Consider the following 23,769-nt stretch of genomic DNA (forward strand, 5'->3'; position numbering starts at 1 on the left):
AGCATGGATAACTAGAGAGCGCGGTATGACAGCTCATATTGGTAGGAAAACTATGAGTCAGTTGAGGTTTTGTAACCTGCCACACAATGAAGTAGTTTCCAAAACCTTAGCAAAAAGTGCCCCTGCAGAGCAACCTACTAGGGGCCCAAACCTATGCCAATATATTTTACCTCAAAAGCTATCTGCCATAACAAATCATGGCCACATGGCACACACACACACACACACACACACACACACACACACACACACACACACACAAACACACATACAGACACACACACACACACACACACACACACACACACACATATATATATATATATATATATATACATATACACACACACACACACACACACAGACAGAAAGACAGACACGTAGACACACTTCAAAACAATACGTCCATTTTTCACAGCAGTCACAATCCCATAAACAGCTCATGGTTACTGATTCAGCACTCTCAGCTGCACCCTTCCTGGCATGGTGTTGTGTTGCCATCTCTCCTTGAAGATTAGATTAAGTCCGCCCTGCAGAATTGATCGCGGCAGGATTAGATGCCGCGGTTTTTATTGATCCACAGGAGACAGATCATCGCCGCCGAGTCAGCACCTTTAATCAGGTCCTTAAATGGGGTCGTCACCTAATTTGGAAACATAAGCGGCAATAATCAGCTTTGCTTTGACAAAATGGCGGCGATCAATGGCAAATGGATTTACCCTCCCCACTATTGGCTCATTAACACACCCTGTACTTTTTGATAACACTGTTACTCCGTCTCCATTTGCAGTGCCACCGCCTGAGCCACCCAGGATTACGGGGAATTCCAACCCTCATCGCGTTGGGGAGGGGGCTGTGCTAACATGCCGCTCGGAGGGAGGCAGCCCCCTCCCCCGCCTGTCCTGGTACAACGGTTCGGTGCAGTATAACCAGTCGGACACGGAGACCTCGGGGAACGGGGTGGAGGTGAATTACCTGGTGCCGAGGCTGACGAAGTGGCACAACGGGGCAAACCTCAGCTGCAGGGCGGACCAGCACTTCCCGGGAACCGTCCAACCTCAGGTCGTCTGGACCGTCCTGGACGTGCAATGTAAGTACAAACAAACCATCTTACTAGTACTTAGACACGTCGGGCTTCAAGTCTTCTCCACTCAGGGATATTTCGGCTTCCATATTCTTCAGGCTAACCCCCAGTTAGTCGAGGTTCCTTTGTCTTCAAGTTAGTTTTTGACTTCCCCTTAACTTTGTTAGGTTGCTAGTGCAGCGCTGTTTTAGCTTGTTCTTCCACAGGCATTTAACGGTAATGCTTAACTCAACTCTCTGTGATGGTGGTGCTACGGGATTTTGTCTCACTCCTTTGACACTCTTTCTCATTTGTAATCCTATCTCTGTATGTTATGTTATGGTGTCCTTCCACCAAGTATGGATGAACGGACGAAGGAAAGAGTCTGAAATGAGTGAATGATCGATTTATCGACATTCGCTGAATTTATCTCATTATCAAACGGGTCGATTCAATTATAATGTTTTGTTCTTAAACCAATTTGTTCTGCTGTCAATCTTGATGATGTGGCTCCTTGGCTTGGGTTCCTTGACGTTGATACTAAGACATTCAGGAGGAAGTCACTTCCTGAAGTTTAGCATTGGGTGTAATCTATGCGCCTTCAAGGCGCCTTTTCCTGATAATGTGATAATGGTATATTTCGTCCTAAAGCCAGCAAACTTCTGGTCCAAAATGAGTTCCCATTAAGTATCCTTTTTATTTATCTATCTATCTATGCATATTCAGGGTGGTCCTTTTAGTTTTAACTTAGTAACTGATTCAATAAGAGGCTCTCAGATTTTCATTTTCCCTTTCTATCTGCCTAATAGGGCCTTCACATGCTTTAGAATGCAGTTTAAATGGTTAGAATACACTTTAAATGCCGTTTGATATTTCTTCACCTCAAAAACATTCGGGAGGGCCACGAGAATAGGACGCACAAATATCTGGAATGCAGTGATAATTTGTAGCATACACTCCGAATTCAAAAGAATATACATGTTGTACAGTGTTGTACAAGTTGTACAATGAATTTTATATAGAGGATGTCTGGCTCATTCCTATACTAGTTTAAAAGGGCCTTATCGGATGGACATTGGTACGACGCGCGTGCCCTACAGCAGAAGGCATCTTCTCACAGTGGTTTCACAGATCCACAAATGACAGGTTAAGCTACAGGCGTCAAGAACAAAACCCTCCCCTGTCGACACGGAATGTCCAACGTGACAGTGAGATGTACACGGGATTTGTAACCTGATCCTAGGGTTCACAGGTGTGAACTGATACCGGTGTGAGTGTGACAGATGAAACTCGATACATATCAGCCGTAAGCCCATACTTTCATGTTCAACAACTTACATAATCTCTCTATAAAGTTTTAGTCCGGCTGTAACTCGCCCGGAATGCGCTTGGCGCCGGTTCAGAGATTTTCTCAGATCACAGAAGCTTTCTTCGACCGCCCGTAGGCGATATCGATGAGGGTGGCGGCTGGAAGGGCATCGACCTGTGAGCTGCGGCATGAAGGGGTTTAGTGTCTGCCCGGGGGCGGGAAGGTTGTCAGGAGGACGGCCATGTGGAACAAAGTCTTGTAGATCCCACTGCCCGATCACTGGTGGGTGAAGGGGGGTTACGTACATGTAGATCCCAATATGCGCGATGATTGACGTCTGGGGATGTCATGGTACTGGGATTATCATATATAGAGTAGGCGGGCAGGGCATCATCTGAGGTCTCTTTCTGAAGTTCGCCTTTGTCTTGAGGAATATTTATCATGTGGCGCTGCGGAAAAATCCTACATAAAGCAGAAAAGTGCGGGCAAAATCGATATATATGTAGACAAACGCGGCTGTATGTCAGGCGCAGGGACATTGCTTCGGCGATATCTGCGTCAACTCGTTCAAGAAGGCGAGTTTCACGTGATATACTGTGCCTCCACATAAAGGCACGGAGCAGTTTCTATCGATATGCAGTAGATCTGGCTAGGAGTATAACTCTCACAGGACAAGAAGGACCGACAGTTTTAAGAACTTCAAGTTCACGATACGATGATCTGAAGCAGTAGAGGGTCTCTTTTTCAAGACAACATGTGCCCCGCCTTTTCAATAATTATTCATCAATAATCATTTATCATATGACGTTACGAAAATGCCGCTTATGTTTTACCAGATCGATGTATATTATGTAAACATATGCGACTAAAGATAGTTCATAGGGCCAAACGTTAACATCTCCTTTTCACTATAGGCTGCGACAACTTATGACCGCATTGTACGATGACCTTTGACGTTTATGACCACGGCTTTATGTACTTAAACTATTGCGTCCGATTTTTTTTACGTGTGACGTATGGCGTTGTTACCGCCATAAAAATTTCGATGTATGTGGCCAGGGCCTGAGAAACAAATTGTGTGACGTTTTGTCTGTTTCATTACCTTTTACATCATGTTCCCATTATGACATCAAAGGTGACACAGAAATCCAATTTGGTTGCTCAGCGATCACCGTTTCGGGGAAAGGGGCCTCAGCTAGCTAGTGACCTCTCATTGAACACCATGAGATATCTGTGCGAGTGAGAGCGCTGGTGGAAACTGGATCCTGTGACCTTTCTTTATGTGAGCGTGTGTAAAGGGTATTCTTGTGTGCGACACCATGATGACCCAGTGCGCTCAGGCTGCAGATGACCTGCATCCGGTTAGCCGTTCAAATCTCGAGAGGTCCGGACGAACAAACAGTCTTAACAACATGGACTCCACATTGAGTTATGACAACAGTGGAGGTTCTCAATCTTACGTTCCTCCTCTCTGTTTCTTCTATCTTGAGAATTATTTATCACGAGGCGCCACGAAAAGACCGCTGGCAGAAAAGTGCTACGGAATCGATATATATGCAGACTAACGCGGCCGTGGCTGAAGTAAGAGGTCATTGCTTCCGCGACACTTGGTTGAACTCGCTGAGGGGGAGAAGATGTGAGGCTGGTGATAATCTAGAACATTCCAGATGCAGAAATTTAGGGCAAAGTCTCCGAGGGCGACATGATAAAGGATTATTGAGACGGTGCTAGCAATATTTCTTAGATATAGCTCAGTCATTCATTCATTCACTCACTCACTCATCCACACTCACTCACTCACTCACTCACTCACTCTCTCAATCACTCAGTCATTCGCTCACTCAAGTCAAGACAAGTCAAGCCACATAGACTCATCACCTATTTTTTTTTGTAGTTTCCATATGTTAGTCTACAAATCTATCGATAACAATTATCAAATTGGCACGTCCCCTCCCTTTCCCCTCGAAAGATATCTGTGAATGTGTAACAAGCAAATCAGCAGATATGCTGTCACGTCCTGCGATTTAATATCCATGAAATTAAGACTTGTCAGTATGACTGTTTGGGGAGCAGTATATTTGCGCTGAGATGGATGTACAGCGCATACGGAATGTAATGAGGCTGAGGGGTGTGCCTGAAGTTTCATCGCCGGGACCTTGAAATATTAATGAATAGGTAGAGTGTAAGGGTGTTCTTATTACTGTTTGAAGCTTGAGGAAGATGCATTTATACTAATTCCCTATGTATGAATAACCAGTTTGACTTGAAAGAAAAGTACATTTCTCCCTGTAATCGGTAAGTTGAGTTGATATAGTTGTGAAGTAAGTTTGAAAAACACACTGAACAAAATAGATTTTGGATTAGAAGATATAGTCATGGAATAAGATGAAAATCTCTAGCCGTATGCGGTACAGCCCCGGAGAAAGTGAGCTATTTTGAGGTATTGGAAACCGGGAAGATAAATAATGTATGTCTGCCCTTTACTACAACATGACAAAGCGCCGAGGATGTGTTAGATTTGTGGATAATGCGTTTCACCGATGTCTGCGATAGCGCCAAAATAACGTATAGATGCCCTTTAGGGAAACATTACAAACGCGGGGGATAGATCTGTTGGTGTTATATTGCGCGACTGTGTGAAATAGTACAGCACAAAGGAGAGGGAGGGCCACCCTCCATCAATCTGCCGATGTTCTTTTCTGGGTGGAGTCTCCTCGTTATTGAAAGCAGCCGTCTATACGGGACTACGTCTGTGCTGAGTGTCTCTATGTTATCCCACCGTAACCTCTCCAAGTAAAAAAAATCGGTGTCTTCGAAGCGTTACAAAAACTGCCATTCAAGGACGTATCTTGCTTCTTTATTGCTTTCTCGTACTGCCAACTGCAATCTTTTGAAGGCACACTGAGGTGATAGGCAAGCAGACATAACTGTATGTTTTCAGTCGCCTGTAAGAATCGTATCTTAGATAGACTGAAATGGAGGCACCACCATAATAAAGAGGGAAGTAAGGTCGTCTAAAAGATATGCTAGATTACGAAGTCTCAATGCAGAGATTCCAACACGATATCTTTCAAGTATGGAACATAACTTTAGCATTAACCTTTGCCGACGTCGTCGATGCATCTAGATGAGAGGCTTTATCTGCTCAAACAAAGATTGGATGATTTAGAGGTGCTGAAACAATGTCTACTGCACACCGGAGGAAGCCTGACTGCAGCAGATAGGCCACACAAGCGCCGCGCTGTGCACAAGACAGATGGCCTTGCCGAGATGTTGAGCTTCCTCACTAAAAGCAACAACGTGTACATAAGTACGCTCGCCTCCGGGGAGACAGTAATAGACACCACCAGTCAGATCAGCTAATGAATCACTGGAAGTAATGACTGCATGGGTTTACGGAGACCATGTGAGGAAACCCTGTGTTCTACAGCTCCGTATCCTCAGGAGCAGTGACTGGTAGAGTTCAAGGAGAACTATGGTGTTTTTACTTCGTATCACCTGGAGTATTGACTGTGAGTTCACGGAGACCGTGTTAAAAAAAGCCGGTGTTCTATAGCTCTGTATCACCACGAGCAGTGGCTGTGAGAGTTCACGGAGAACTGGTATTTTCTAGCTCCGTATCATCAAGAGTATTGACTGTGAGTTCATGGAGACCATGTGAGAAAAAAACATGAGGTTCCCAACTCCGAATCACCAGGAGCAACTGCTGTGTGAGATCACCGTGACCTTGTGAGAAAGCCCAAAGAAACAACCCTGACGAAGTTCCAGTTCCGGTTCATCAGGAATAATGACTGCTCGAATTTTCTGAGATCACTTGAGAAAATCCGGTGTTCTCCAGCTCCGGATTACCAGGAGCACTAACAAGGAGTTCTCCGGATAATCAGGAGTAATGGCTCTATGAGCAAACGAAGACCATGTGAGAATACGAAAACTCGGAGTTCCACAGCTAACCAGGAGTAATGACAGCCGGAATACCAGGAGACCAGATGATAAAACCCAGGTATCCACATCCCACCATGAGAAATGACTGCCTGAGTTTACGAAGACAATGTGAGAACACCTGATATTCTAAAGCTCCGGATCACCAAGAGCAACGGCTGTGTGAGTTCATGGAAACCGCGTGTGAAAAAAAACTGAGGCTCTTTTTTTCCGGATCACCGAGAGCAATGACTGTTAACGTTCACGAGCACCGTATGAATCTCACCTGGAGTTAAGACTGCGTAAGTGTTCTGAGACCAGTGTGCCACAGAATACTAGAAATAATGACTGCTTGAGTTTTCTGAGACCAATTCTAAAATCTCGTGGATCTACAGTTCAGTAGAAGTAAATGAACTTGAGTTTACGAAGGCCATGTGAGATAACCTGGGGTTCCACATGTACGAATCACCAGGAGCTATGACCCAGCAAGTCACTGTGACCGAGAGAGAAACCCTGGTGCTTCTAGCTCCGGATTACTAGAAATAATGACTGCCTGAGTTTTCTGAGACCATATGAAAAATCTCGTGGATCCACAGCTCAGTAGAAGTAAATGAACTTGAGTTTGTGAGATAAACCCGGGTTTCCACAATTCCGGATGCTAAAGAGTAATGCCTGCGAGAGTTCGGGGGGATCGCGCTGGAAAACCGGTGTTTCCGCAGCTCTGGCCACGGATTACAGATTCTGAGTGGTCAATTCGTCCCGGAGACGCTACATTCTATTAGATTTTTATTGTTTTTCGATCCTTTCCGGTGATGCTACTGTTATAGGTCTTGGATAGGTATTAAGTTTTCTGTGTGTTTCGATCCATCCTGGCGATGATGGTAACGCCTTCCTCGGCATTTGTGTCTTGTGGTGATTGATGAGGACATTAGCCTGTTTGAAGCCTTGTGGAACGTTTTCGATCCATTACAGCTAATCCTGCTTTCATTAATCTGGACGGGGATTAAGTTTTCACTGACCTTCTAAAGGTTGGGAAGGTGCCCGACTGAACGGGGTGACATCGTTTTCCGATGACGCCTGGAGATGCTGCTTATATATTGGTCGGGACGGGGATGAGTTTCTCAAGGATTTTCGATCCGTTATTGGGACGCAATATCTGTTCACGCCTCGCTGAGAATGCTTTTGTACGACTAATTGATGCAGCTATTAGAACGTTAAGAGTGTTTTGTAAAACGCTGCCATCCATCCCATAGATTGTGCTTTTATTAGTACGATATAGGGATTACGTTTCCATTGTTTTCAAATCTATTGTAGAGAAGCTAGCCGTGCTTTGCTGAGGATTAGTTTGCAGTTCGGTTTGGTTGATTTTTATCTCCATTAGTGATACGTCACTACTCTTCCTGGAGTCCAGATTAGAATTATACCAAATGCAACGACAGAAATATAATAAATCATGACTTTGAAATAACAGAAAGGAAACATAGGGTGAGCCCCAAATTAGTGATAGACATACGTCAAGGTGAAATAAGATAAATCAATAATGCTCCAATTTATACAGCAAAGTATATCTGTTTTAATTAACAGAAAAATTGATAACGTTAACTAAAAATCGGAGTGGGAGAGGTCGGAGCTCAAGCAAACATGAAGTGTAATAGTAAATCAAAATACAATTTGAGTGAGGCCGACATTGGAATGTACGTAGCGTCCATACAAGGTCAACGTAGACGTGCTTTTTCATCAGCTGTATGCTGTTTCTTCGAACGATTAATGGTCAACTCTTGGTTGTCCTTCCGAACAGATAGCCCTGACCAATACCGAGCCTTGCAGGCAATTATTGACAGTGCCGCTAACCGTAAAATCTAATCAAGTCAGGTCAAACCTGACCCCGCGAACCCCATCACGTGTGACATGGTGATGTGAGCAGGGTGGCGGGATCCATCTATCAACTCATCTGCTCTGTGTTGTACGGGGGTACGGGTAATTGGTACGGGTTGAAATGTGGATCGGTCAGGCTTCTGTAGCTTGTGATGAACAGATAATCTCTCACTAATCATGGCAAGGACACGTACCTTACATTTGACCTTAGGTTCTCCCGCTTAGGTCGACTTGTTTCTTTCTTTCTTTATTAATCAACAAACGATACTAACAGACAAACAGACAGACAGACAAACAGACAGACCCCCCCACACTCACACACACACACACACACACACACACACACACACACACAACCAAACACACACACACACACACACACACACACACGCACACACACACACACACACACACACACACACACACACTCAACCAAACACACACACATAGACTCACAAAAAAATCTTAATTGTTCATGGGGGTACATGTGTAACAACCGTTGGAGCTAGGAGTAACTTGAAGATTGCATACAAACTACCGCGTGCCTTTTCTTTTAAGTGGCAGCAGCCAGGATTTGAACATCGACCGCCTAGTCCATCAGTAGGACAGCTAACCACAAATCCACCCAAACTGCTACAGGTAGTTAAAAATAATGTTTCCATACGTCCTTAGTTCTGTGCCGCAATCCCCTCAACATGTCATCAGCTGCCAACCAAAGAAAAAAGTGTTGGATCCTACTGTGATGATGTGGAGGCGGGGGTTCTCATTACTTTTAAGACCCGCACATAATGTTTCCACACGTCCTTAGTTTTGCGCCACAATCCCCTCAACATATCACCAGCTGCCAGGCAAAGAAGAAAGTGTTGGATCCTACTGTGATGATGTGGAGACGGGGGTTCTCATTACTTTTTAAGACCCGCACATCTGTATCTATATAGCCGGTATAACCGCCATTCGGCGTAACACACCACCACATGTACACGGAAACCCTGATATTGCCTACGCGAACATCAGTAGGACAGCTAACCACAGTAACACTCACAAATACAAATGATTCAGTTAGTCAAAATAATGATTCGATAAGTCCTTAGTTTTGTCAAGGACATATAACGTCCTTGATTTTGTGTCATAATCCGCTCAATCCATGTTGCCAGGCAAAGAAGAAACTGTTGGATCTGCTCCTACTGTGATGATGTGGAGGCGGGCGTTCTCATTACTTTTAAGACCCGCACATAATGTTTCCACATGTCCTTAGTTCTGTGCCACAATTCCCTCAACATATCATCAGCTGCCAGGCAAAGAAGAAAGTGTTGGGTCCTACTGTGATGATGTGAAGGCGGGGGTTCTCATTACTTTTTAAGACCCGCACATGTCCATGGACACCCTGAGATTGCCAACACGACCATCATCAGGCGGGGAGTATTAAGTGTATCCCCCCTACATGCCAATGATAACCTCCGCGGGTGGCTCACCTTTGAGGTAATTGACCGACCGGAGAAGCTGTTGCAAGTTTCCATCATCAGCTGATTACCCGGCCCGATAGTCCGACCTTTCATCGGGAAAGCCGTAAACTGCGTGTCACTTTACCCAACAGTAAATCAATGCTTCGTTCTCATATTAGAGAGTGTGGGGGCCGGCGTGTTCCTTTGTACTTGTGGTAGGGAGATTTGGGAATTGCCGCGATGCACAGTACGCAGGGCCTTGTAGTCATTTCTCAGAGAATGGCTCAGTCTCAGCAAGCTGGTCAGACTTGCTGGCTATTTCATTTTTTTTAGATTTACTAATGAACAGACATGGACAATATGGCACTGCACTCATGTTCATAACAGTACCACATACACAGGATATTAAGCTTGATAAGGCAAGTTCAGTTCTGTCCCATAGTATTTTGTGAGGCCGTGGCATTTTGTGAGGTAGGGGCTGTGGCTTGTCCTCCACACGGCCACACGGAGCCCAACCCTCTCCCCTTTCTTTTACCTCACCAACCGAAGTCCGACACCTGTGTGCCGTTAGGAAAGCTGTACTAGTAAGTGCCTTTTCCAAGAGGGAAATATTGTTAGCATGATAGCCCAGGACCTCTGGGTTACACCGCACTTATCCACACGTCCATTTCATTTCTGTTGTTCACCACTTTGTCTTTTAACCCAACGTGCACGAATGTTGAAATATTGGGTTCACCACCGGGCTGGGCGTGCACTTGAAAACGTTGCACTTAAGAGCGTTGATCACGTTCGATACCAGGAAACCATTTGCACACACGGTCGACTTGCGGCCGTTTCTTATGGGAAAAGTTACCTTTGTGCTACAGAACCACTAGGCGGCTGTAAACCTGACTCCACCGGTTTATTACAGGGCCGAGCCGCTCGTCAAATATCAGCACGGTTAACTTTTATATGTCAGGCAATTTGACGAATGTTTGGGCTGCATGCGGCGCTGGAGTTTTACCTCCCTCCCGTGTGCGCTTGATAAAGGGACATCTTCCGCCACATAAAACACCGGCTCGGTTTGAAATGGTTTATGGCGACATTCAGAAAGTACAAAATGAACCCGACGTCCAAAGAAAACCGCACAGAAATACGCCGAGATAACGGCCAGATATCGTTCTTTCCAAGATATGGAAATATGCAAGTGTACATTTATCAATAAAGTATTTGAATATGTTCTGCCATTTAACGCTAGGTTTGAAATGTTTTATGGCGACATTTAGAAAGTACAAAAATGAACCCGACTTCCAAAGACAACCGCTGCATGCAGCGTGCACGGAAATACGCCAAGGTTACGTCCAGATATCGTCCTTTCTGAAAATGGAAAAATGCAAGTGTGCATTCATCAATAAAGTATTTAAATGTGGCCTGCCATTTATCGCTCGGTTTTGGAAATGGTTTATGGCGACATTCAGAAACTACAAAATGAACCCGACGTCCAAAGACAACCACCGCAGCGTGCACGGAAATACGCCATGATAGTGGCCAGATATCGTCCTTTCTGAAAAATGGAAATATGCAAGAGTACACTAATAACGTATCTGAATGTTGTCTGTCCTTCATCGCTCGGTTTTGGAAATGTTTAATGGCGACATTTAGAAACTACAAAATGAACCTGACGTCCAAAGACAACCACCGCATCGTGCACGGAAATGCGCCAAGATAGTGGCCACAAATCGTCCTTTCTGAAGAATGGAAATATGCAAGAGTACACTAATAACGTATTTGAACGTGGCCTGCCATTTAACGCACCGCCAGGTATATGAGTACAGTGCTATCCATCAGGTTCTAACGGACTCCAAGGTCGGCTCTTCCCCGCGATGCTTGGCCCATGATTGATCCTTTTCTAAAGAGAAACTGGCAGCCTCTCTTATCCTCCGCCTCGCATCCGCTGCGGGAAACTTTACATTGTTTTTGACTTTCTGACCCGAGAAAAACCTATGAAAGTATGGAAATACCTTCCTTGGGTTCTTTTGCTGTGCTAGCTGAATTGCACATGTTATTTCAACACTAGACAGATTAAATTGGCGATACTGATTAATAGTACCATAGAGTGTGACAATCAAACCGTGTAAAGTGAGAAATATCATCTTCTTACAGTGTCAGGTGATAAGCTTCAAACTCCACATGTCTTTGTAGACATCATCCCTAAGGAAAAGACTATGAAGGGGTGAGGTTCTTTGTCACGCCAGCTCCAAAAGTTCTCAAATACCAGACCAAAGCCGTGGTGAATAAATTTCTCTTTTGATCAGGAAGCTTTCCACGAAATCGTCTTCCGGGAGGGACGTAAAACGGGGGTCCCGTGCTCGAGGAGATGCCTCGACCACGTTAAACAGCCTCATTACCCACAGTTTGGGTACCTACTGGCTGCAAAATACACCCGATATTATTATTACCGTGATAGGTGGAGACCCCACCATGTAGAGTTTGTTTGCTTTAGAGAAACTGGCAGCCTATCTTATACCCTGCCTCACATCCGCTACGGGAAACTTTACATTGTTTTTGACTTTCCTGACCCGAGGAAAACCTATGAAAGTATGGAAATACCTTCCTTGGTTTTTTTTTTGCTATGCTAGCTGGATTGTACATGTCATTTCTATCACTAGGCCGAACAAAGTGATTGTATTGCTTTAAAAAGTACCATAGTGTGGAGATCAGGCCGTGTAAAGTGAGAAATATCATCTTCTTACAGTGTCAGGTGATGATTTTCAAATTCTACATATCTTTGTAGTCATCATCCCTGAGGGATAAACTGTGAAGGAAAGGGGTTCTTTATCACGCCAGCTCCAAAAGTTCTCAAACACCAGACCAAAACCGTGGTGAATGAATAGCTCTTTTGATTACCGTGATAGATGGAGACCCCGCCATGAGTTTTTTTGGTGAAGAGAAACTGGCAACCTCTCTTATTATCCCAAGCCACATATCCGCGGTAAACTGTTTACATTGTTTTTAACTTTCTAACCCTATATCAACACTAGGCCGACCAAAGTCCTCTACATCGCTCTAAAGTAAGAAATATCATCTTCTTACAGTGTCAGGTGATGAATTTCAAATTCTACTTGTCTTTGTAGTCGCCATCCTTGCTTTAATGTCTTCCATGAATGATAGGTCATACTGGAAAAACTTTATCTAATGTACCTCTCCTGTGAAAAACCGGACGCATGATGATGATGAGCCCTGAGGAAAAGCCTGTTATGAGAAGGGAAATGTACTATGGTGTTCTTGCCAGCTACAACAGTTTTCAAACACCGCGGTGACTAAATTGCTCTTTTGATTACCGTGATAGGTGGAGACCTCGACATGTAGAGTTTTCGGTGAACTTCAAATTCTACAAATCTTCGTAGTCATCATCCCTGAGGAAAAGACTGTGAAGGGATGGGGTTCTTTGTCACACAGCAGTTCTCAAACACCCGTCCTACAGTGGTGAATAAATAGCTCTTTTGATTACCGTGATAGGTGGAGACCCCGCCATGTCGAGTTTTTACTACAGAGGAACAGCAGTATCATGCGGTATCAGGTGTTGAACTGAGGACTTTGTTGTCGGCAGTTAGAGAACCCCGCGCCGGAGTCGTTATCGATCGGCGCGCCATAACCGTAAATCGGCCGGGTCGAGAGTTGCCTTAGATCCGCTTGAAGAACAGAGCCGGGGCGGCGGGGGTGGTCGGACACGCGCCAAACTTACGGGGCAATTATGCCGGCGGCGCTCGGGAAAAACACAGATACGGCGGCATTATTGATGAGAGCTGCACACGGTCACGGTCAGGGATAGCGCTTGGGAAGTTTTGGGACGGTGTCCCGCATGCATTCATCTTCTCTGGTGTCATTCTGGTGAATACACAAAAGGCACCGAAAGGTTCAGTTCTGACTACGTCCATTATAATGTCATACTAGGACCGTGATGATTATGTTCGATATTGGTGTTTCATACCGGTGTGACAGCGATCTCGCCCCCCCAGCGATCTCGCCCCCCCCCCCAAGAGCAGCTGGCTACTACATATTACAGGTGCGCTACCTGGTACTATACTGCACCTGGGGAGTAACGTATATGGTGTGTTACCTGGTACCTATATGGCACCTTATTACCGTACCGTAAGATGTCACACCTCGAAAGTCGATACTATATTGTTCGGTGCAAACATGACATTGAAATGAAAAAGACAATTTTTGCAGCTGAGGTGGCATAAAAAACAGTGCTACTGCGAACGTATAAATCAACACCGTCTATGGTACGGAATACGTCAGCTATATGTTTTCAATTTGTCACAGTGTTTTCTTTCTTGTGCTGGAAACATTTCCAAAGCACTAACAAAAACACACGAATGATAGTTTCTCATTATAAACACTATCTACGCGCAAGTTGATATAGCTGTTGCTAAATGCTACACAAACACTGGTAAAGTACCTGTCTTAAAAAACACGGGTAAATGCATCAGTTCCTAAATACTAGAAAAAACAGTCATGTTGGAGGTGAAGATATCCCTTGGCCAGGTGCATATACCAAAATGTGCGTTATTCTAATTAATACCTAATATTTGCATAATTAATAAAGACATTACATAGTTCTTTTGTGGTCACTTCATGGTAGAGACTTCATATTGGAGATATATAGGTTGCTTGAGGACAGGTGAATACAATGAAATACATCTTATGTCAAGACTCAGGTATATGCAATAATGGGAATTCAAGGGACCAAACCCTCCTTGTTTGAAAGAAGTTCAACTATCTTATTACCATGTAATTACGTTAATATTGATACTATGAATGGAGTTATGTATCAAACTCGTGTACTTATATCATTCTGAAACTACATTTTGTGATTTATACCAATCAACTTCTAAAATGTCATGTAAACCCGTTTTTTTTTTGGGGGGGGGGGCGAAATCGCTAAAGGGGGGCGAGGTAGGGGGGCGAGATCACTAGCCGGGGAGGGCGAGATCGCTAGTGATTTCGCCCCCGGGGGGGGGCGAGATCACGGGGGGGGGGCGAGATCGCTGTCGCACCGGGTGATAACTTTGGGTTATCACATGGTGTTCTACTGATAATACACGGGACTCATCTTATGTGGTAGCATGAATACATAGAAGGCACTGGCAGGTTCAGTTCACGACTATGTCCATTATCTTTGATAATGTCATACAAGGACCGTGACTATGTTCGATATGGGTATTCCACACCGGGTGATAACTTCGAGTTATCACATGGGGTTCTACTGTTAGCACAAAGGATTCCATAAAATAATTCGAACGCGCTTCGCGTGCGCAAAGTGCGTCATTGACGGAAATTCGAATACCGGATTTCGACGTTCGAATTGCTGTTGTTACTTTTTTTCTGTTCGAGGGCACCAAATTTTCTCGCGCATTTCGGCTGTCGGGTGATCCTAACCGCGGTTGGGCTGGTACCTTGGGCAATACGGAGTACACCCTGTTGTAGTAGTCCACTGTGTTCTGCTGCTGCAATGGTCTAGACACTCTGCAACTGCAATCTATGAAATACACCGCGTTGTATTGCATGTAAATACAGCTGCGCTAAATTGATACGACTCACTGAATCAAGTGTATATACGCCATTATTAAGAGGTTTTTGTAGTGTATAACCAACTGTCAAAACTTTGTGGCAATTCCGATCTAACGGGTTTAACTAACATTCATTCAAACGCTGAGACTATCAAAGATATAACTGGGTAGTTTTACAAGTTTGTTCGATCCCAGTCGTCCGAAACGTACCGGATAAATTTGATATGTGGGATCGATTTTTAGGGTTTGCCTGGAGTGAATCTGCTGATTGTCGTTGACCTGAGATTGTACCAACGATAAAACTGTCGGTCAAACCTGGCGTCTGAAAAGTGACCAAATAAAACTGATATGTTGCGCTGTTGGTACGTAAATTTACGTATATTTCATACGACTTGCATCGAACAAATGGCAGCATAACCAAGCTCCTATCTACCATTGAGATTTTTAGGATAAAAGTACATTATCTGTTCGTTTCTGGCACCATGTGCATATCAACACAATCAAGACGCTCCAAACATACGAAATCCATACATTATATCTATCTGAAACTCTTCGCAGCCTTTCATGTTTTAAACATTCATCTTTACGTTTGACATTCTGAAAGTAACTCATGAACATTGACTAATGATGTGATCAACTGCACACTTATGGCTTCATCATACAGTGTGATATAGGTCAAGTTATAGGCAGGCGAGGGACAATATTTGCACAATTATCGACTTCTTCGAGAATAGCTTCATAAATCATCTTTGCATTTCCAACATAGCTCCATTTCTGAGGCCACAGATGGCATATGGTTATGCTGGTGTGAGAATGATCATACATAAACGTGTCACATAGATCTAGGCGTGGATAAATAAAACTTTGAAAGTCTCTAGAATGTAGATACAGAAGAAGAAGAAAAAACTTCATTGTAACAGGTGAAATATATGGGAAATTGCACATACATGTCAGATGTATCACTGATATCAAACAATTCTAATGAACGAATATATTTTTGAATAACAGTATAGACAATTTAGTTAAAGTTATGCGTGCCAATACTTAGAAAAATTAGGTTGACAACAGTATGCTGCTTTAAGGAAGTATGGTATTTATTTATTTATTTATTGGTTTGGCTGCACCGAACACACAGCCAGGGCTGCCCAACTAGCCTATGGCTATTACAAAGGGCTAGCCCTGCTGACAAACACATAAACAATACAAATTAAAAGAAAGAACATTTGTATGTACATGGTGTAGGATAACTTACATATCATCTAAAATGGAGTATATAACATCATATCATCGACAACAATATTTGCAGTGAGAGGTCAGGGTCTGTATATACACGTGTATGACTAATTTACCATGCGTAAGTATTGTCTCGCGTTTGCATAGATGTATCTAAATTGGCCCACATACATGCAGGTAGATGTATGAACAGGACACAATAGAACTACATTGAATAGCTCGGTTTTTGAAAGATTGTGAAAAAACATCACGTACTTGTACTTGAGACTTTTTAAAGGGGGAAATGACGTCATGGCGGTATAGCCAGGTAAGCCCTGTGAAGAAGAAATGTATTCCTGCCGCCAGTTTGCCTGGGGCGAAATCTTCCGGAATTACGTGTAAGCCGGCTACATCTGACTAATGTTTCTGGATCGCTCCGGAAACGTGAACTTTCGTCCAAGTGCATCGTGTTTAGTTGAGGGTTGAATTGGTAGATGTGGACTGTTTTAATGATTGGTTTATTCGAAGGTTCGTGTCCGCAGGCTGCAAGTATACGGTTAGAAATATAGAAGACATATATGTGACAAAGTTCAAGTGCACTGTGTGTAGTTGAGAGTTGAATTGGTAGATGAAAGATGTGAACTGTTTTAATGATTGGTTTATTCGAAGGTTCATGTCCGGAGGCTGCAAGTATGCCGTAGAAACATTAGAAGAAATACATGTGACAAAGTTCAAGTGCAAGTGCACTGTTCAGTTGAGAGTTGAATTAATAGTTAAGAAATATGGACTGTTTTAACGGTTGGTTTATTTCAAAGTTTGTGCCCGGTGGCTAATTGCATGTATATGGTAGAACCATAGAAGAAATACACGTGACAAAGTTTAAGTGCACTGTGTGTAGTTGAGAGTTGAATTGGTAGATGTGGACTGTTTTAATGATTGGTTTATTCGAAGGTTCGTGTCGGCAGGCTGCAAGTATACGGTTAGAAATATAGAATGAATATATGTGACAAAGTTCAAATGCACTATGTGTAGTTGAGAGTTGAATTGGTAGATGAAAAATGTGGACTGTTTTTAATAGTTGATTTATTCGAAGTTTCGTCATTGGAGGCTGCAAGTGTATGGTAGAAACATAGACGAAATACAAGTGGCAAAGGCCAAGTACAAGTGCACTCTGTGTAGTTGAGAGTTGAATTGGTAGTTAAGAAATGTGGACTGTTTTAACGATTGGTTTATTTCAAAGTTTGTGCCCGGAAGCTAATTTCGATAGGAACATAGAAAGTACACATGTGGCAGGGAAAAGTGAACGACAGTATTGTAAGAAAACCTACTCAAATGCTAGTGCTAGCTTTATGTCTAGACAGAGTGGGTTTACATTGACAAATATACCAAGATACGTGGATGACATGTCGACACTGTCCCAGTGCTAGTTCTTTACTCTCTTGTCACAAATGTACACATTGAACACAAATGGCAAGCACAAAAAAGCTCAATTACTACGTCGCCATCAGTTCTATCCTAAACACTCACAAGTTTATTCAGCATTGCCTTGACTTCTCCTATCGTAACATACAGAGACATATTGTTATATGCTTTTCGTCACTTCATCATGCATAGCTGCATTACGATATCAACAGAAAATTGTCGCCATTTTGCTTCATTTTTCAGACCACTCTGTCTAGTGGAGATATAATTTAGTTGTGTTTCGCCCTACTTTCTGTGCAAGCATGTGATGGAATGATGGATAGCTGAGCTAGTCGTGTGTAGATTTCCACCTGCCACAGTCATTTAGCAATTTAGCTGATTCCGTACAGTCCTTGATTCCCTTCAGGAGAAAATTACCTTCCAGACGGCACGTTTGTGCCCTACATTTGGCGCGGCTTCGATGCTGAAGCCCCCTTTCTACTAGACGGCGATCGCGCTGCGCTCTCACTGCGAGCTAAATAGGTTATGTGGAACCTTCGCTTTCACACTGGGTATATCGTACAAAACGTAAAGGTGTGACTGAGAAGACAACAAAACACAAAAAAAGTAACAAAAAATGCTTCTTTTCTATACAATTCGTTGAGGGATACGTCAAATTCTAGGTCGCAGAGACAGCGCGGCGAGAGCGCCGTCGTAGTGGAAAGGGGTATAAAGAATGGCTGTTTTCACAGCCTTCCCCTGATCCCGTGTATTAGAGACCCCAATAAGCTGCACTCTGCTCGCTACCGATAGGTATGAAATACGACCATAATAACGCCATAATGCAGTTAATGACGGTCATTTATAAAAGGAACCTGTGCCATACCAAGTAGGGCTGTGCGACGACTTCCATACTTAAAGACAAGTTTCTTGAACTATCTTAACTGTAATATCCAACACAAAAATTGAAATTAACTAAATGATTGACTTTGTCAAGAAATTAACAATCCACTGCTGCCGTGACGTCACGTTATAGAGTGCAGTGACGTCACTCAGATAGAACACGTGACTCGGTGAGCAGTGGATCATAAGTTGCAGGGAGTCTATGACACCGACCGTCTCGGTTCAGGAATGGTTGTAAATCTCTGATGTAGGGGGCTTCTTTAAATCCCTCTAGCGAAAAAGTCTGGTTCTAAATCCAAGATTTTAACTTTGTCCAGGGTCACTTTCAAGTTAAAGTTAATTAAAGACAAGTTGCTTGTACACTTTTCGTCACTGGGATGGAATGACCTCTCCATGACTGACATTATTTGAGATGCTGCCAGGCGGAACACCAGAGCAATGTCGCACACGACACAGACTGTCCATGTATGCAAAAACGGAAGGTCGACATCGATAATGTCATCATATTCATGAATCTTTCACAAGAACTTAATAAAGGTTTTCCACCTTTTCAACCGCCCTTTTCAAGGTCTATCCATTGCTTTTGGAAACCATTTGCATGTCATCGCTACTGATGAGGGACGTCTATTGTGCACATTTGTTAAGCTTGAGTGCGGGACCACTTTGTCTTTATCTTTGAATAAGCTCATTTTAATGGTTCGTAGTATCTGAAGAAGTCAGAGTTGGTTAGCACCTTTTCATTCGCCCTTTCCAAGGTCTATCCATCGCCTTGTGAAAACATTTCCATGTCATCGCTGCTGAACAGTAACGGCACATGTTCGCATTTGTTAAGCTTGGGTGCAAGGCCACAAAGTTTCCATCTTTGACCAAGCTACGTTTGATAAAGAAGTTGACTATTTGTCTTTTGGAAAGCGAAATAGACTGTGAAAAGAACTGCTCTAAGACTTGTCATGATGCAGACGGAAGATATTTACTGTTAACTCAATGGAAACAGGTACAATTTATGCCAACTTGTATACATACATGCATGACAGTAGTTGCATTATTGCTAATATGAAAGAACCGCACACTTACGAATAAAGATCGCATGAGAGATAGTGAAATTGCCCTTACATTGCCATTACATAGTTTTACCTTGTAGTACCCTTGTTTCCTTTGGACCTTCTTGCATATTTATTCATATAGTTAGGAAAAACTGTTATTTTGTGCATATCAATTCACAGATAGGATATAAAAACTCTCTCCAACAAGACCTCTCCATTGTCACTGACTAAAGACATCGGGTGGTTGTCTGAAACGTCTGAACGTTTCCAACATCATATCCAGTTGCTTCAGTAACTGTGTGTTGCCCTTACATGGTTTGAACTTCATGAAACAGTACATTCCCCACACCTCGAAGCCCTACGTTACTTCAATTCCAAACGTGGCGCCGCGGATTATGTTGGGTCGGTGTACATGGCTTGGATGAATAATTAAACGGCGAGATATCCAACATAACTCGTACATTTTGAAACACAAACGCCGTCCTGTATAAAATCGATGCGGGTTAGGGAGCAGCTCTCCGCCCGCGTGGCACTAATTCGGCCCGTCAGCAAGTTACGAGCAGCCATTGATACTATCGAGCCGACACACTGTGGAGAGGGATTCATTGACATTTCTATGGCGTTCAATAATGTGCACTATGATACGTAAATTAAATTTCCAAGGCATGAACGATTCCACTCTCCCCAAAATGACTTGTCTTAAGTGGACGAATATCGATGTAAGAAGCAGGGCTGGAGTAGGGCGGTTTGAGTCATTTGTGAATCAAGTGGAAATCTAAATGTATGTACTTTCATTGCCTTCGCCGAGAAGGTTATATTTTTGGTGGTGGTTGTTTGTATAATTGTGGATAGAAAGCATAAGACCAAGACAGGTTAAACGGATTGTTTTCATATTTTGTATGTAGGTAGGTCTTGATAAGACCTCACAATTAACAGATTTTGGACTCCCTAGCAGCTTGTTAACGTACTGCAGTGGAGCGTCCGGTTTTAATATCTCGTTTGCAAATGTGGATGCTAGCTAATAGTGGATTTGATTAACAACGCAAAACCCAAGCCTCTCATATGAGCGATAACAACCAACGTTTGACTGATTTATTGACATTTCCACAGCGTTCGATATTGTACACTATGATAAGTAAATTAAATTTCTAAGGCCTGAACGATTTCAAGCTCTCCCGGCCCCAAAACGCGTTACCGACACAATGTGCAGTGGACAAATATCGATAAAAGGAAATAGAAACGACCCAGAAAGGAAACGAATTGTCCTGAAAAACGTGTGCAATTTGCGGTGTTAATCTACTTGTGAGAGATTTTATAATTCTTTTTAAGCTACAAAAAGGAAAAGGTAGATTAAGTAGAACGATATGCCAAATATGACTAAGCCACAAGCGTACTATGGGAGATCATAATCAAGTCTTAACTCGTTTATTGACAATACACTGACCTTCGATATTGTACCCCTTGTAAGTAAATGTATCTGTACATGTATCTGTATCTGTATCTACATAGCCGGTATGACCCTTCGGCGTAACACACACGTATAATTCGCAGGCATGCGGCGCGGCAGCAGCTGGTTATATTACACTGAATGACCAGTCACACCTAACTTTTGCACTTCTATCTGCAAATGTTCTTTCAAACTATCAGCGAACATGACTCTACAGTGTTTTGTGATAACATATTCCACTCTACGATAGTTCTGGGAAAATACGAATTTTTGAACGCATCAATCCTTGGTTGGTAAATGTCGTATCCCACTGCACTTGGAACACCGGTGCGGCACTGCGGGGTTAGAAAGATTACTTAACGAATTTTAGAGTTGAAGAACGAATTTCCTTACGTTTTGTGTATTTTTTTTTGTTTTCTATGTCAAATTTGTAACGATGCCCAAAGTGCAGTCAGATACCATCTTTACTCTGGTAGTTAAAGGCATGACTGTTCCCTGTTGTAGGAAATGTGATATCTGTGGCACGACTGATGTCGTCTCTTATTCCAAAAACACCCTGCAGGCGGTGGGCAGGAGCCGGTGTAGGGGGAGCAATAAATTTAAAGACCCAGAAAATTGGGCTGTTTGAAGGAACGTTCATCTGGTAATTTATCTGTAACTACTGGTATGCGCGACATGAAGATAGATGTGGACTCTTGTAATTGCGTTATTACGCCAGCACATGCAGATTGGGTTACGGTAATGCTAACGGAATACAAATCTGTTCACGTGAGGTAATGTAATTAAAGCCTAGTTAAAGTTAAACCCTTCCCGCGCCTGATGGCGCATAGGGCGGCGCCCATCTCTGTTTCCTTAGCCCTGGGCCACACAACGCAATCACTACAGCAGGGGGCTAGTCCACTGGTAGTGGTGTGTGTTTAACCCCCATACTCTTTCCAGAATGCTGAGTGCTAAGCTGAGGAAGCAGCATGTACCATTTTTAAAGTCTTTGGTTTGACTCGGCCAGGATCGAACTCACGACCTACCGAATGCAAGGCGAACACTACCCACTAGGCTATTGCACTGGCCTAATTAAAACCTAGCTGGTTAATAAAACACTTAACCGAAAGTTGTTTTATTGCTTTATTTGCTAAGTTCAAAGTGAAGTTCCTCTTCACAACATCTTATGTGCTGAAATGCAACAGCACGATGTGCTAGTATGTACATGTAAAAACACATGCAGAATGATCAAGCCAAAATGAAAAGCCATAAAACAACTTCAGATATAGGTGAATTTCCATACGGAACAGTTTGCCATACCAGTATGTTACTGGTACCATTTTATTACCATCCATCCACCCACCTACCCATCCTTCCATCCATCCATCCATCCATCCATCCATCCATCCATCCATCCATCCATCCATCCATCCATCCATCCATCCATCCATCCATCCATCCATCCATCCATCCATCCATCCATCCATCCATCCACCCATCCATCCATCCATCCATCCATCCATCCATCCGTTCATTCATTCATTGCTAAATCCATCCATTCTTCAGTTATTCACCATCACCAGGTGTCCTCATACCCTAACGTTACTCCTTGTCGATCTCCACCCTGCATGTTCTCCTGTTATGAAACCCATTCCCCTGAAGGTCCGTACTCACCAGGTTGGAAATCTGGAGTGTGTCTAGCCTTAGCCGTGGGTGGTTCTGTACAGGCTCGAATGCGTTCAATTTTCCCTGGTTACTTACCTGACCTACATTAAGGGACACACGTGGGATCTGAGCACCAATATCAAGTAGTACTACCAACTTGGGTGTACTGATCCTAACTGGCCTCAGTAACTAGTTACCTGTTAGTGCCTTTCTATCTGTGTGTGTACCGTTGGTGTCATACATTTACGTAATACTAGAACGTCCACTGCGCATATAGACTACTTGTGTAGTCCGCTTTTCCCAGCGTGCGTCATCATTTGGACAACCTTTTGTAGTTGACGAATGGGGATTCTACCGAGCAGAGACCGTTGACAAAAACGCTGAACTCCGTAAGACTTAGCAGGTGTCTAAAATCAACAGTCTTTCGATGAGCAGATAATGATATTCAGTCTTCCCATGATCTTTCAATGATCTCAATGACCTCCAGGGTCTGTCAATTGTCGTTCATTGATGTCCAGGGTTTTCAATTATTTCACTGACCTCCATTAACAATCAGTTTTGTTTGGTCACTGTGCGGTTTCTCAACTGTCTGCATACATGTGAAAATCGGGCCTTATTGGTAGCCTCCACCAGGCCTTCCTATGGTGGTACGGGGATGGTAGAATTAGGCACAAAAATCAGGAAATTGGCGAGGAGAGTCAGTCCACCCTAAGGTTCATGTTTCCTCTCCGGAATGGACGGCCAAATCCTCTGGTAGCAAAACTCCCCTGGAAAATTACTCTCCCTATAATGGACAGCGTAGTCAGTCTGGTAGAGACTACCATTATAATGCTGTGACAACTTTTAGGGCAAAAACATATGCATACACCGGCAGGTAAATTTCATCATGTCGGATAGCGAACTTATAAAGGCCCCCTCTCACTTGACGTGCGGCACGCTTGCGGCATTGCTGCGTTC

General features: G+C 43.4%; 1 protein-coding gene across 1 annotated transcript in view; it reads left to right on the forward strand.

Annotated features, from left to right (window-relative positions):
* LOC118422320 (cell adhesion molecule 2-like) overlaps positions 1 to 23,769 on the forward strand; it is a 66,593-nt gene that overhangs the window by 31,830 nt on the left and 10,994 nt on the right. The window contains exon 3 of the mRNA XM_035829838.1: positions 791 to 1,090. Coding sequence (XP_035685731.1) covers positions 791 to 1,090 — 300 coding nt within the window. The remainder of the gene's footprint in view (positions 1 to 790; positions 1,091 to 23,769) is intronic.

This window comes from Branchiostoma floridae, chromosome 9 (genome assembly GCF_000003815.2).
Source record: "Branchiostoma floridae strain S238N-H82 chromosome 9, Bfl_VNyyK, whole genome shotgun sequence".
Lineage (NCBI taxonomy): Eukaryota > Metazoa > Chordata > Leptocardii > Amphioxiformes > Branchiostomatidae > Branchiostoma > Branchiostoma floridae.